The 12,863-nt window shown below is 34.0% G+C and overlaps 1 protein-coding gene across 2 annotated transcripts; it reads left to right on the forward strand.

Annotated features, from left to right (window-relative positions):
• The first annotated feature begins 2,457 nt into the window (after nucleotides 1-2,457).
• On the forward strand, nucleotides 2,458-4,586 carry LOC131145743 (F-box protein At4g22280-like). Of its 2 annotated transcripts, none has more exons than XM_058094940.1 (3): nucleotides 2,458-3,589; nucleotides 3,753-3,896; nucleotides 3,989-4,586. In XM_058094940.1, exons 1-3 carry the CDS (start codon nucleotides 2,636-2,638, stop codon nucleotides 4,316-4,318), a joined length of 1,428 nt encoding a protein of 475 aa, XP_057950923.1. In that variant the 5' UTR covers nucleotides 2,458-2,635; the 3' UTR covers nucleotides 4,319-4,586. The 2 variants fall into 2 exon arrangements, with proteins under 2 accessions (XP_057950923.1, XP_057950919.1); XM_058094936.1 differs by having other exon boundaries at nucleotides 2,543-3,596; nucleotides 3,721-3,896.
• The last annotated feature ends 8,277 nt before the right edge of the window (nucleotides 4,587-12,863 follow it).

Below are 12,863 nucleotides of genomic sequence, written 5' to 3' on the forward strand. Positions count from 1 at the left end.
CCGATTTCAAAAATAACCAGTATAAATATAGTTCCCCTTACCTTAACCTTGTAAGCAAATCCCGAACTCCAAGGTCCCTAAACAGTGAACTGAGTTCCAAAACCTACAAATCACAATACAGAATATGTTCACAAGACAGTTACCTACAAATCTACATCAGAATTGAAAACTGAGCCTTATCTCGATTTTATGCCGAAACCCAAAAATCTCCGAAACGAGATTCCGATCCGTAAAAGTTGTAGAAAATCCTTCCACGATCCTCGTGGTAACTTCCGTTTTTCGATTTCGTCAACGATCAGTGAAGAATTCTAGAGAGAAGGAGTAGGGAGAGGTTTAGAGAGGAGATAGAGAGAGAGAGAGAGAGAGAGAGAGAGAGAGAGAGGAGTGAGGGAGAGAGATTTGAGATTTCTTAATAAGGAAGCAAAGGAAATTTCCTTTTATAGCCCTTTGACCCGACAATTTCCAATTTTGCCCCTCTTTTAATATTTAAACCCATTTTTCATATTTTGGGTTCTTACAATATGTTGGACCTCAAATTAAATCATATGAAGTATGTGAATACATAAGTTCTACGTACTCATTGCCATGACGATCTTGAACTTGTCGCTTGTATCTTCATTTTTCTACTCTTTTAGTTCCACGGATTGTGCCAAGATATGTATGCTTTAATCTTCATGGCTTCCATGACTTGTCATCCTTCTGTGCATGCTATATATTATTCCTGTTCACAATCTCAATGCACAAATCAAATATCGAATGATTTGTTATTATCAAAATAGGACTGGACTCGTAAAGTCAACATAATCACTTTCAAATTATTCATTGGGCTAACAGTCCCTGAACGATTAAGCATACATCTTATGGACGTCGTAACAACATCCCTATATGGATCATTGGATAATGAAATTCATATGAAAATCCCTAAAGGATTTAAATTGCTTGAAGCAAAATCTAGAAATTTATATTCACTTAAATTTCAATGTTCTTTATATGGATTAAAGTAATCTGGACACATGTGGTACAATCAATTATGTGAGTATCTTGTGAAAGAAGGTTTCATAAATGATCCAATTTGTCTATGCAATTTTATTAAAAGATCAAAATTCGGATTTGCTAAAAATGATGTTTATGTTGATGATTTAAATTTAGTTGGGACTCCTAAAGAGCTCACTAAAGCTGCTAATTATTTAATGGCATAATTTGAGATAAAATATTTAAGAAAGATAAAATATTATCGTGGCTTACAGATTGAATATGTAAATGGTGGAATTCTTGTTCATCAATCTAAATATATCGAAAAGGTATTAAGGCAATTCTATATGGATAAAGTTCATCATTTGGGATCTCCAATGATGGTGCGATCACTTAATGTTAATTAGGATTCATGACGACCTCATGATGAGGGGGAGGAATTACTTGATCCTAAAGTGTCATATTTAAGTGCTATTAGCTTTCTAATATATCTAGTCAATTGTACAAGACCCAACATTGCATTTGCTGTAAATTTATTTGTAAGATATACCTTTGCTCCTACTTGGCGATATTGAAATGGAATTAAGCATATTCTACGATATTTGAGAGGTATATCTGATTTGGGCATATTCTACTGAAGCTAGTAGAGAATGCATGTGACTTAAATCAATAATTTCTTATGTCCAAGCAAATTGTGGTCTTCAATCAATCAAGGATATTCCAACAGCTTTATATGAAGACAATGTTCCATGTATAACTCAACTAAGAGAAGGATACATAAAAGGTGATAGAACAAAATATATCTCTCCAAAATTCTTTTATACACATGAACTCCAAAAGAATGGTGATATAGATGTTCAATAGATCCAATTAAGTGATAATCTAGCAGATTTGTTCACCAAAGTTTTGCTTACTACAACATTCAAGAAATTAGTTCATCTCATCGAAATGAAACATCTTAAAGTTCTTAGTAGAATGAGTTAATATATAGGTGGAGTAGTCACGAGTGGGAGGCAGCGTTATGAAAACTGTGAATGTCATCTCATCTCCACCACGGGGGTGGGGGTGGTTGTCGCAAGTTGTTTTCTCTCATAAATGTCTTGTTATTCCATATTGCCCGAGATAGGCACCCTAGGTGTTTGTTTTGTGTTTTTTCTCTGTTGTATTTGTTTGTTGGGCGTGGGGGGTGTGTGTGGGTCCTGACATTTGATATAATGCTTATATAGACACTTGCATGTTTAAAGTAAATATGGTATATAGAAAGGAGAAGAGAGAGAAAAGATAGATATCTTGTACAAGACTGGAGATAATTTGTACAAGGGTCGGTTTCATATCATTTTGTAATTCCTCTCGAAATAGTGAAGTTGTTGATCCCATTTGCCCGTGGAGTTGGTATAACCAAATTACGTGAATTTCTATCCCATCTCTATTTATTTTCTTGTATCTTTTTTAATAACTTCCAAATTTTAATTAGTTTTAAGGCTATTTCGTTTTGACAATTTTTTAGTGAAATAAATTGTGAATTTTTACTTCTATTTTATTATTTGTTATTCTTTTGCAAATCCTAAAATCAAGTTAGAATCCTAGGGCTTGAATCAAGCCTCCCTGCGCGAACCTAGCTCGTAAATTCCAATGGCGTGAGCTGCTCCATCGACCAAAATTCATGGGCTCGTTGCAGAAACGCACGAAGGTTCTTGAGGATGCAGAAGATAGGATCAGCAAACTCTCAGACTCCATTCTCTGTCACATCCTCTCTTTTCTGCCCACCAAAGATGCTGGCAGAACCAGCATTCTATCCACCCGTTGGAAGTACCTCTTCTTCTCCAGCCCAACTCTCGACTTCGACGATTCTTTGCGCTTATACCTAGGTAAGTGCAATTTAAACTCTCGTCGCAATTTCGTGAACTTCGTGTACAGAGTGTTGCTTCTGCGTAGTTCATTGCATTTGAATCGATTTCGTCTAAAATGCCGAGTGAAACACAATGACCCACATGTTAAGACGTGGATATCTGCCGCTGTATGCCGTAATGTTCAAGAACTTGAGCTTAAGCTTGATATATCGCATGATTTGACAGAAGACGGGAACTCGGGTTTGCTGCCTAACGATCTCCTTAATTGTCGAGCGCTAGTTGTTCTAAAACTGGATGTGAATGGTGACCTCAATGTTCCTAGTGATGTTTCTTTTCCGAGTCTGAAGATCCTTCATCTCCAATCTCTTTTTATTGATTATGACTCTTATAAGAGGATCTTATCCGGCTGTCCTGTGCTGGAAGATTTACTGACATATGACTGTATGTTTGTCCAGAAGGTACAAGCCTTTGATATTTCAATTCCTACACTTAAAAGGCTTACATTGGGGTTGCAATACTTGTCAACTAGAGGTAATTTTTATGAGAGTGAAGTTGTGATTGATGCTCCGTGTCTTCAATACTTCCGATACTCGGGCAATGCGGCAAAAAACTATACTCTGAAGGGGCTAACCTCTCTGGCTGAAGCTCACATATGCATCGTGCTGAGTGCTTGCCAAGATAGGTTATCTTACGGTTCGCCCTTAAGTGATCTTTTCAAAGCAATCTCCATGGTGGAGTCTCTTCATTTATCTGGATGTTCTGTGCGGGTGAGCAGTAAGCTTCCTTTATATTTACTTCATATGAATAATTACATAGCTCTTTATATCTCTCAATCATGTTCGATAGAACCTGACCTAATTTTGTTGATTTGTTGCTTCTGTTGTTCGTTCCAACAAAGATAACCTTCTGTTACTATTATCTTGCATGAAGGTTGTCAAAGACACTCAATGCTGGCTCCCCACATTTCCTAACTTGACCCGTTTGGAGCTTGATTCTGACCATGATACTGGGTTGGTGCTGCTGCCGCAGTTACTTTACAGTTCACCTAAACTTGAAGCGCTAGTCATTGGGGAGGTGATTTAAGCTAGACTATTAGCAGTTTCAGCGTTGAACAGTTTTGCCATAAGAGATTTTTAACTCATTTTGCCTTCCCATTTTCTCAACAGGGTTTTGTAGATGTCAAAGAAAGTTTGATTAATTTCCCAGATTCTTCGTCTGGCTGTCTATCACATCTCAAAGAAGTTGAACTAAAGGAATTCAATGGGAAGGAAGATGAACTACAACTGGTAGAGTATTTATTAGAGAGTGCTGAGGTTTTAGAGAAGATGACAATTAGTTATTTTGGTCTAGAGCAATTTGAGATGGACCTGCATATCGGCAAAAAATTATTGACATTTCCAAGGCATTCAAAGGCATGTCGCATCTTCCTCAATGTAGACCTAAAAGATGAAACAAATTTTCTAAACCATTTTTGGTACATGCCTGAACCTGTGTAAAAGAAGATACATAACTAGTACAATGAAGCAAATGAGAAGAAACTGCTACAATTCTACAGGACTTTTTGTATTGGGAGGTATCTTTTCATTTTCTTTTTCTTCCTGGTTTTAATGGATTTGTCTTTGTTGTAAGCATATAGCTTTCTTTATGCTACATAATTTATGTGTTGTTACACTTCAATTTGTCTTTTCTTGAAAAAAATTGTGTATGAATTCTAGAGTTCTATTAAGGGACAGTGCAAGGAAATGCTTAGGAATGACAGCAAAATCGTGAGTCCGTGATAATCAAATTCAGACAGACAGCTTAGATTTATTATTAAAAATTGAAAATTACATGGCCTTAGTAGAGGATAATTTCTCTTGAGAAGTTGCCATTAATTGATACCAGACAATGAGAAAAATGACCATGGCCTGGTCCTACGCATTTTTCTCTTTCCTTATCTGCATATTAACATGACCAATGATCCTAACATCTACTGCAGAAAAGAAAAAAAGGTTAGCTTTTAGCTACACGGGGTCTCTCTCAAATGCTGTAAGAGTGTTGTACATCTTTCTCAGTTTCTGCACATACAGTCATTAGGTTGGATGACAACCATAGAGGATTTGGTACTCTCTCTCAATCTCTCATACAACCAAATTTTATAAATCTGTAGAATATGATGATAAAAAATTGGCATATATTACATCTAAAGATGCATACACATTTTTTTTTAGTGATTTGCATTTTTATAATTACATATTCTCTAGTGATCTAAAATCTCTAGACTGATGTGATGATATTAGTATTTAGATTGATGTGTTATTATTATTATTATTATTATTATTTACTATTGGCTTTTCTGGGGAGTTTGACTACGATGAGTGAGCAAAAGATCATGGAAATCATTGTTGCCATGGAGCGAAATTCATAGAAAATCATTGTTACATAGATCTGTGAAGGAATTGTTAGTTTTATTGTAATCCCAAGAGGGGGATGAATTGGTATTTTAAAATTTTCTCCCCTAGGTTAATTGTCTAGCAATAGTATTACACAATCCTAGGGTCAATCTAGTACAGATATAAAAATAAATCAATATATTCAGCTGAAATTAAATTACACAAGCAAACTAATTAAGCATACACAATAAAATAGTAAAGAGAGATAACACCAGATATGTTATCGAAGTTTGGCAAATGTGCCTACGTCCCCACCTTAGCTCACAAGTACAAGGATTACACTAAGGTTCAATTCATGGGTGGAGTGGCACCGAAATACAACAAGATCAAATTAATACAGGGTTGGCCTTAACCTTTACAACCAATCCTTCCGGGCTGGATTGACACCCCTTCAGGTCACGCCTGGAATACAACCAATTTTCAATACAGAATGTGTACAAATTATATGCTTCTCAATCAAGTAGATTTGCACCAATATTAATCAATGCACACTAATAATGTAGGAACTATAAGCTTAGTGCTATATGTGTGCAATCAACACTCAAAGTAATGTCTATATTCAATCTAGTACAAGAGTGTATCAACAAGCTAATCTTTGAAACTACATATAGATATATATTTCAATCACAGTTTAGGGTTTCAAAGATTTTCACTAAGTGTAATCAGGATATCTCAAAAATATTTTCTCAATATTCAAGCACAAAGAGATTCAAAACTAAGCTTGTAAAAATATTTTTGCTTAAACAAAAACACAAGCTAAGATGTCTTGCAATTTGAATGTCAAGACCCACAAGCTTTAAGTTTTCCCACACAAAAGATTTATTAAATTAAATATGGGGGGAAAACTATGCTCAACTCTCAATCTTAAAATCAAGCAAACAATAAATGCAATGAGAGTTTTTAGCAACAACAAATAATGAATAATCACTCAAGGATATTCTCACAGGACTTGATTTCTCAAAAGAATAGTAGTATGTGAGTGTATTGGCTTTGTATGAAATAATGGGCTTTGAAAAATTTCGGAGGATTTTGTTTCTAATCAAATTGCTAATCTTTGCTACTCTGAGCAAATGAACCCATATATATAGAGAATGCCTAAATTATAACTGTTGAGGATACATAGGGAATTATTAAATTTGTTTTAAATGAGTTTAAGAAAATTAACCCAGTTTAACCCCAATTAATCGCGGTAAAATTTAGGCCAACCCGAGAGTTTCGGTCGCTCGAACAGACACATCAGAAAAAGTAACTTTTCCATGTTCAAGTGCTTGAATGAGAGTTCGGTCTGCTGACCAAGGCGATTTTCCAATCTGTCCGGGATTCGATCGCTTGGTCTTAAGTTCGGTTTACCAAACTTACATGTTCGGTTGTCCGAGGGTGATTTGAATGCTAATATTCGGGCGCCCGAGTTGTTGGAAAAAGTCAGGGTAAATGTTCGGTTGATCGAAAACGGTAGTCTTTTTGGTTCGGTCGCCCGAAGTCAGGTCAACGTGCTGACTTTCTCTATGTTCGGTCGATCGAGGTGTTTTCAACACCAATGGTTCGGTCACACGAATCTTTAACATTTTGATACCTTAAGTTCTATTTCAATTCAATAGTTTCTCTTGATAGTATATGTGATAATATGGACTAATTAAAGTACAAGTGCAAGGACCTAGGGTCTTTCTGAGGTCTTTGAGCTTATCAGTTCCTATATGCATGATATGCATTAATTATTATAGACCTTTCTAAATTAAATATTACAGACCCGAATTAAACTTAATATTAAATTACAACAAATAAATATTCTGGGTCTTCTTTTGCTTCAAGATACCACATGTCATCATATGATATTGCCAATATGAACCTGCACACAAACTTGATAGACATTAAATACCGGAGTATTTGTCATAATCAAAACAGGATATGACCTATAAGGTCAACAGGAATGAGCTTAAACTGAGGTTTGAAGTATGCGTAGTATTCATATAGTCACCTTGCAATTGAAGAGCCTGGGTTTTGCAAATTGGAAAATCATTAAGGCATTAAGGCTATGCACCATGCACACAGAGTGGTGCACACAGATATGTGAAGGAGCGATCTTGATCAAGGTTTGAAGTTTGGGCAAGATTCATGTCATTGCTCTGCAATTAAAAAGCCCGGGGTTTGCAAATTGATTGAGACTGGTTTTATGGACTTCTGTGACTGTGTTGGTCGGCTTTCAAGTTTTAATTTATTTGTAGGTGTTAGCTTATTCAAGTTCATTACAAATGTTCCATTCAAATATTTTTTTTGTATTAGATGTTTGCAACAAGGGTGATGGTTCTTTATTGGCCCAGCTGCACACATAATATTGTTTCAACATTTTTCATGTCTAAAGAATCATCTGGATTAAATTTTCTTCGGAAAAATCAATAGAATGGACCATTTTATACTTGAGAACTTGAGAATTTTCTGAATTTGTGAAGTATTTTGTTAGAAATCTTGAATGTGCAAGGTACATGGTCATTTTGAATATGCTTGGGTTACTTCATTGTGTTAAGTGCAGTAAAATTGGTAAATTGTATTTTACATAGCTTAGGTTACTTGCTTTAGTTCAATGTGATTGACAGAAGTGTATTTTATCAAGTAATGAAAGAGGAAGTCATTGATAGTAGCAAGGACTTGTGACGATGTGCTTGGGATGTCATTGTGAGCATAGATCTTGCATATAATGAGTTTTTACCTGTATTTGGCAAAACAAACAGGGTGGTCTTGTGTATAAATATGAGTTTCTTGCATATGAATTGAGTTTCTCCATGCTCATTTGTTTGCCTCTTAAATTAGCTACTTTTTTTGGTCCTAGAAGCCTTCTCTCTAATATTTTGATGGGCTGGTTAATATAATGCTTCATTGTTTTTGTTGCAACTTGTAGGCAATATTGTTGAAAGACCTTGTGTGTTGTTTTTAGAATGTCATATTTGGAGTAAGCCATTGCAGGCTCGCAGCTTATGCTGAAACTTGTGGAGAGTTGGCCCATTCTCTTTGGGTGCAATTTCCTCTTCTCGTGCATTTACAGATTGTATACACCAAATGTTTGAATTTTAGTTGTGTAGTCCAAATAGGTTTTGGCATTAAGCTGCAAGGCTGCAATCTGAATTTTATCCATTGATGAAGATGTGTATCGGCCATAGGTTGATGGAGGAATCTTGTATTCCCCTACAAACATATTGGTAAAGCTTCATATACATGGTGGTCCGTAATCTAGTAGCTTAAGCTTTTAGGTAAAGTCAGACACATACACCACGTTTGCTGTTTACTAAAACCAGGCGAACAAATTAGCACAACTAATTACTATTCCTTCTGTCATTCAAATGTTTCAATTCTCTTGTAAAGATTCAAAATTACCAAGAACACAAGACAAAACAACCAAGGTTAATCTCTAGCTGCAGACCAGCAGGCAGTGGCATGTAGCATGGCAAAGAGCCTCACTATTTTATAAGCTTTCTAAAATGCTAAAAACTGAATATATTCTGTTGTTTTAGTATTCAGTGGAAGCCAGCAATGGTTAGTGTATTTCTTGAAGGTGAGAAAAATTTCTTCTTATTGGCTCTCTTTGTGCGTTTGAAATTTGGTCTGTACATATGGCTGAAAGCTCTCCTACATATGGTTGACGCTCTCCTAACTTAAAAGATTTGGATAGTATAGATTGTCTTATGAGATAAAGATATTCTTGCCTTTAAATCATTCATGATGAAGTGTTTTATCTTTTGAAGATAGAATAAATATATTTATAAAAATAAATTCATTCAAAATTAAATGAAATCACATTGAAAGAGTTTATTTTGGATGAGTTAAGGGTTTGAAGTTGAATTTAAAAATTATTATAATGCATGCATAGCAAGGGATCTAGATCCATATACATACAAATCATTTGTATGTAAAAATACCGTTTACTAATTTGATTTTCAAAATGTTGTAATTAAAGGATCAATTTTTTAATTTAATTTATTAAATTGGCATTATTTTCTTAATTTATCTTCGCAATTGAATGAAAGGGTAAAATGTCATTTTATTATGGTAAAAAATCTTTCTTTTCACTTGGACTTAATGATTAATCGACAAAGGCTCCTTTTTATTGATAAAATTAAATCTAAACGAGATTAGTTGGTAGTTTTATAAATTTATGATACTTGTAACATGACATCATATTAAAATTGTGTTTTCTTTAATTTGTAGTACTATTTGTTAATCAAGAAAGTTGAGACCAATATTAAATGCAAATGGAACTTGTCGTATTTATTAAAAATACTATTAATAATCTTTCGTTCTTCAATAGGGGATGATCCTACAATTATATATATAACGAGAAATATCTTTATTTGTAAAAAAATAAATCATCCTAAATAGTTTTGTTATAAAACATGATCACCTACTTTAAAGTGTAACATTGTTCGTTTTTTGACATGTTTTATATAACAAAATGTAGTTGATATTTTTTCATAAAACACGACTATCTATTTTGGAGTGTAATATGATCCTTTTTTTAAAACATGTTTTATATAATAAAAGAAAAATATATTTGATATGAAATAATACTAATTATTAAATAATAAAATAATTAATATCATCCTAAACTCTATTGCCTAGCACATACTTTTATTTATTTTTATTACATAGGAACTCCAGCCACCAACAATCCATTCGGATCCCCTGGTGTGGTACTAATCCTACGAATCAGCATCCTCCCCTAAGTCTCACTGATCAAGTAAAGTTTGGAATGCGGACACGGTTTCCGTGCATCAGTTGGACGTTCGGCTAACCCAACTCTTGGGACACATGTCCATTACCATTCACAGTTCCCATTGGCTCACAGAAAACTTTCACCATCCATGATCCTCGCTGGCTCACAGAGTGAACTCTCACCATCCATGGTTCCCACTGACCCATAGAGTAAATTTTCACCATCCACAGGTACCTTTGGTTCCGTGAGAGTATCTACCTGGAATTGAACTCTCGATGCTCTTTCTTACATGCTGATGTCTTTCCACCGCACATGCCCATGGAGGCAGCGCATACTTTTATTGCTTTCTATGCATTGTTGTTCACTAAAGTAAAAAAAAAAATCGTAGGCCAATTTTGTACTAAATATTATTTAAAATTTAAGAATATGGAGCCTAAAAGGGGTTTGAGGATAAAATATTTGAATATCTTCAATGGAGCACTTACATTTAAGAAAATTTGGGAGAATTTTGATTAAACCTTCTTTGTTGTGAGTGGATACTTGTAAAGGTTTGTACTTTCCTAGATCGATTATTTGGAGAACAAAACAAGGTGTCCTATTGTCAGAAAATTTTATTCGAAGTCATTGGACTCCTAGAGAAATGGTGTACTAGATCAATTGTTGATGGATTCTTGGTTTTCCGCTTGTAGCTATTTAACCTTTTGTATCATATTACTAGAGTTGATGAGTTTTGGGATGCTCGAACTCTTTTTTGGGCATGAAAATGAAGAAGGTAGCGTAATTTTTTCCAAGTAATATTTATCATTCTATTAAATAAAATTACCATCCATGTTATGGCTAGAGATAGTAAATGGTTATGGACTCTAGTTAAAAATGGACAATTCTCTGTGAAATCTGCTTGTTATTGGCTTCTTAAATACCTTGATGATTGACATTTAAGTTCAAATCCTTCTCATATTTTTAAAGTTAGATGGTCACAAGGGATTTGGAAGATAATTTGAAGACCTAAAATGAATTTTTTTTTTTGGGGGGGGGGGGGGGGTGGGGGAATTACATTAAGGACTCCTTCAAAACCAGGAAAAAAAAAAAAAACATGAAGAAAGTTGCATAGGATCAAACAAGTGGGAGCTCTCTTTTACCCTTTTCTCATGCAGAAACATAGAGCATAAATCCCATTTTCCTTAACTGTCCAATTATTCAAAGTGTTTGGCTTACATTCAAACCGAAATTTTAAATTTCTTGGATTGGTGGGGGGTGCTTTGAGCATGATGGTCTCAAATGGAATTCGAAGGAAAGATTTTTCTTGAAGACTTTTGCTATTATGACCTGAATAATTTGGAAGTGGAGAAATAATATTTTTTTTAATAACAAAAGGAATCTAATGTTAATAAATGATATGGATTTTTCTTTGTCAAGATTTCTTTCAAAGGAAATCCATTCAGTTGTTGATCATCAAGCAAATTTGATTGGTCTTACCATTTCTCTAACATTCTTTAGGGAAAATTTGATGTTGTTTCTTGTTGTGATGCAACTTAAATTTCTTCTTATTTGACTACTTAAAGCTTTGTTGGGAGAACGTAAGATAGATAGATAATGACTTTTTAAAGGTTTAAAGTTTTCGGCATTTTCTTTTTAGCAAACAAAAGTCAATTACATTCTTGCAATTTTGCATAAAGCTAAAAATGGTGAATGAAAATCTATTATTCCTTTTTTTTAGATGCAAGAGTTGTTTTAAATTATATTAATAGAGGATGATGTTCTTTTTTGAAATTTAGAACATTTGGATTTCCTGATTTTCCCTCTTCACCTATTTAACCATTTGTGTCTAATCAAACTACTAGAGTTGATGAGTTTTAGGGTGCCCAAACTCTTTTTTAGGACATGAAGAAGTTAGTATTAGAAAATGTCAATCCACTAAAGAAATTGTCATCCCTATAATGGTTAGATATAGTAGATGGTTATGGACTCCAATCTTGATTGGACATTTCTCCGTGAAATCTATTTGCTTACTTGCTCTTCAATATTAAATGCCCAGATTATTGGCATTTGAGTTCATATCTTTTTCATGTTTCTAAAGTTCGATGATCACAAAGAATTTGGAAGATAAATTGTAGATGTAAAATGAACTTTAAAAAAAAAAAATTACATCAAGGACTCCTTCGAAACCAATGAAAAACTAAGAAAATTGCATAGGATCACTCTGGAGGGAGTCATCAATTACTCTTTTGCAACTCAAAAACGGAGTAAAATCACATTTTCCATGGTTTTCAATTGTTGAAAAGGGTTTGGTTTGCATTTAGACCAAACTTTCAAATTTCTTAGATCGGTGGGAAGTGCTTTGAGTAAGATGGCCTCAAATGAAATTTGAAGGAAAGATTTTTCTTAAAGACTGGTGTCATTGTGATCTAATAATTTTGAAAGTGGAGAAATGATAATATTTTTTAACAACAAATATTGGAATCTAATGTCAATTTTAAATGATGTGAATTTTTTCTTTTTCAAAATTTCTTTCAAAAGAATCCCTCTTTACTTGTTGATCATCGATCAAGCAAATCTGATCAAACTTTGCATTTCTCTAATCTTCTTTAGAGACAATTGGATGTTATTTCTTGTCGTGATGCAATTTGAATTTTTTCTTATTTGACTACTGACACAATTGGAAGAATAAAAAAAGAGAGGTAACGTTTTTGAAAGGTGTCAATTATATTCATACGGATTTATAGAAAGTTGAAACCCGTAGTTGGAAATCTATTATTCTCTTTTTTAAATGCAGGAGTTATATATTTAGAGGGAAATGAAATTTTTATAAGAAATCTCTTACTAATATTGAGAACTTTTGTATGCTTGTAAAATAAAAAGTTTTGTCAAATTATTTACATTGAAAAGGATGCTAATAATTTGACTCGA

The sequence above is a fragment of the Malania oleifera genome, chromosome 1 (assembly GCF_029873635.1).
Source record: "Malania oleifera isolate guangnan ecotype guangnan chromosome 1, ASM2987363v1, whole genome shotgun sequence".
Classification (NCBI taxonomy): domain Eukaryota; kingdom Viridiplantae; phylum Streptophyta; class Magnoliopsida; order Santalales; family Ximeniaceae; genus Malania; species Malania oleifera.

Coding starts and splice junctions, on each gene's coding strand:
- LOC131145743 (XM_058094936.1), top strand. CDS start 2,636: ATGGGCTCGTTGCAGAAACGCACGAAGGTTCTTGAGGATGCAGAAGAT. Junction 3,597..3,720: donor ATGTTCTGTGCGGGTGAGCA/GTAAGCTTCCTT, acceptor GTTCCAACAAAG/ATAACCTTCTGTTACTATTA. Junction 3,897..3,988: donor AAGCGCTAGTCATTGGGGAG/GTGATTTAAGCT, acceptor TTTTCTCAACAG/GGTTTTGTAGATGTCAAAGA.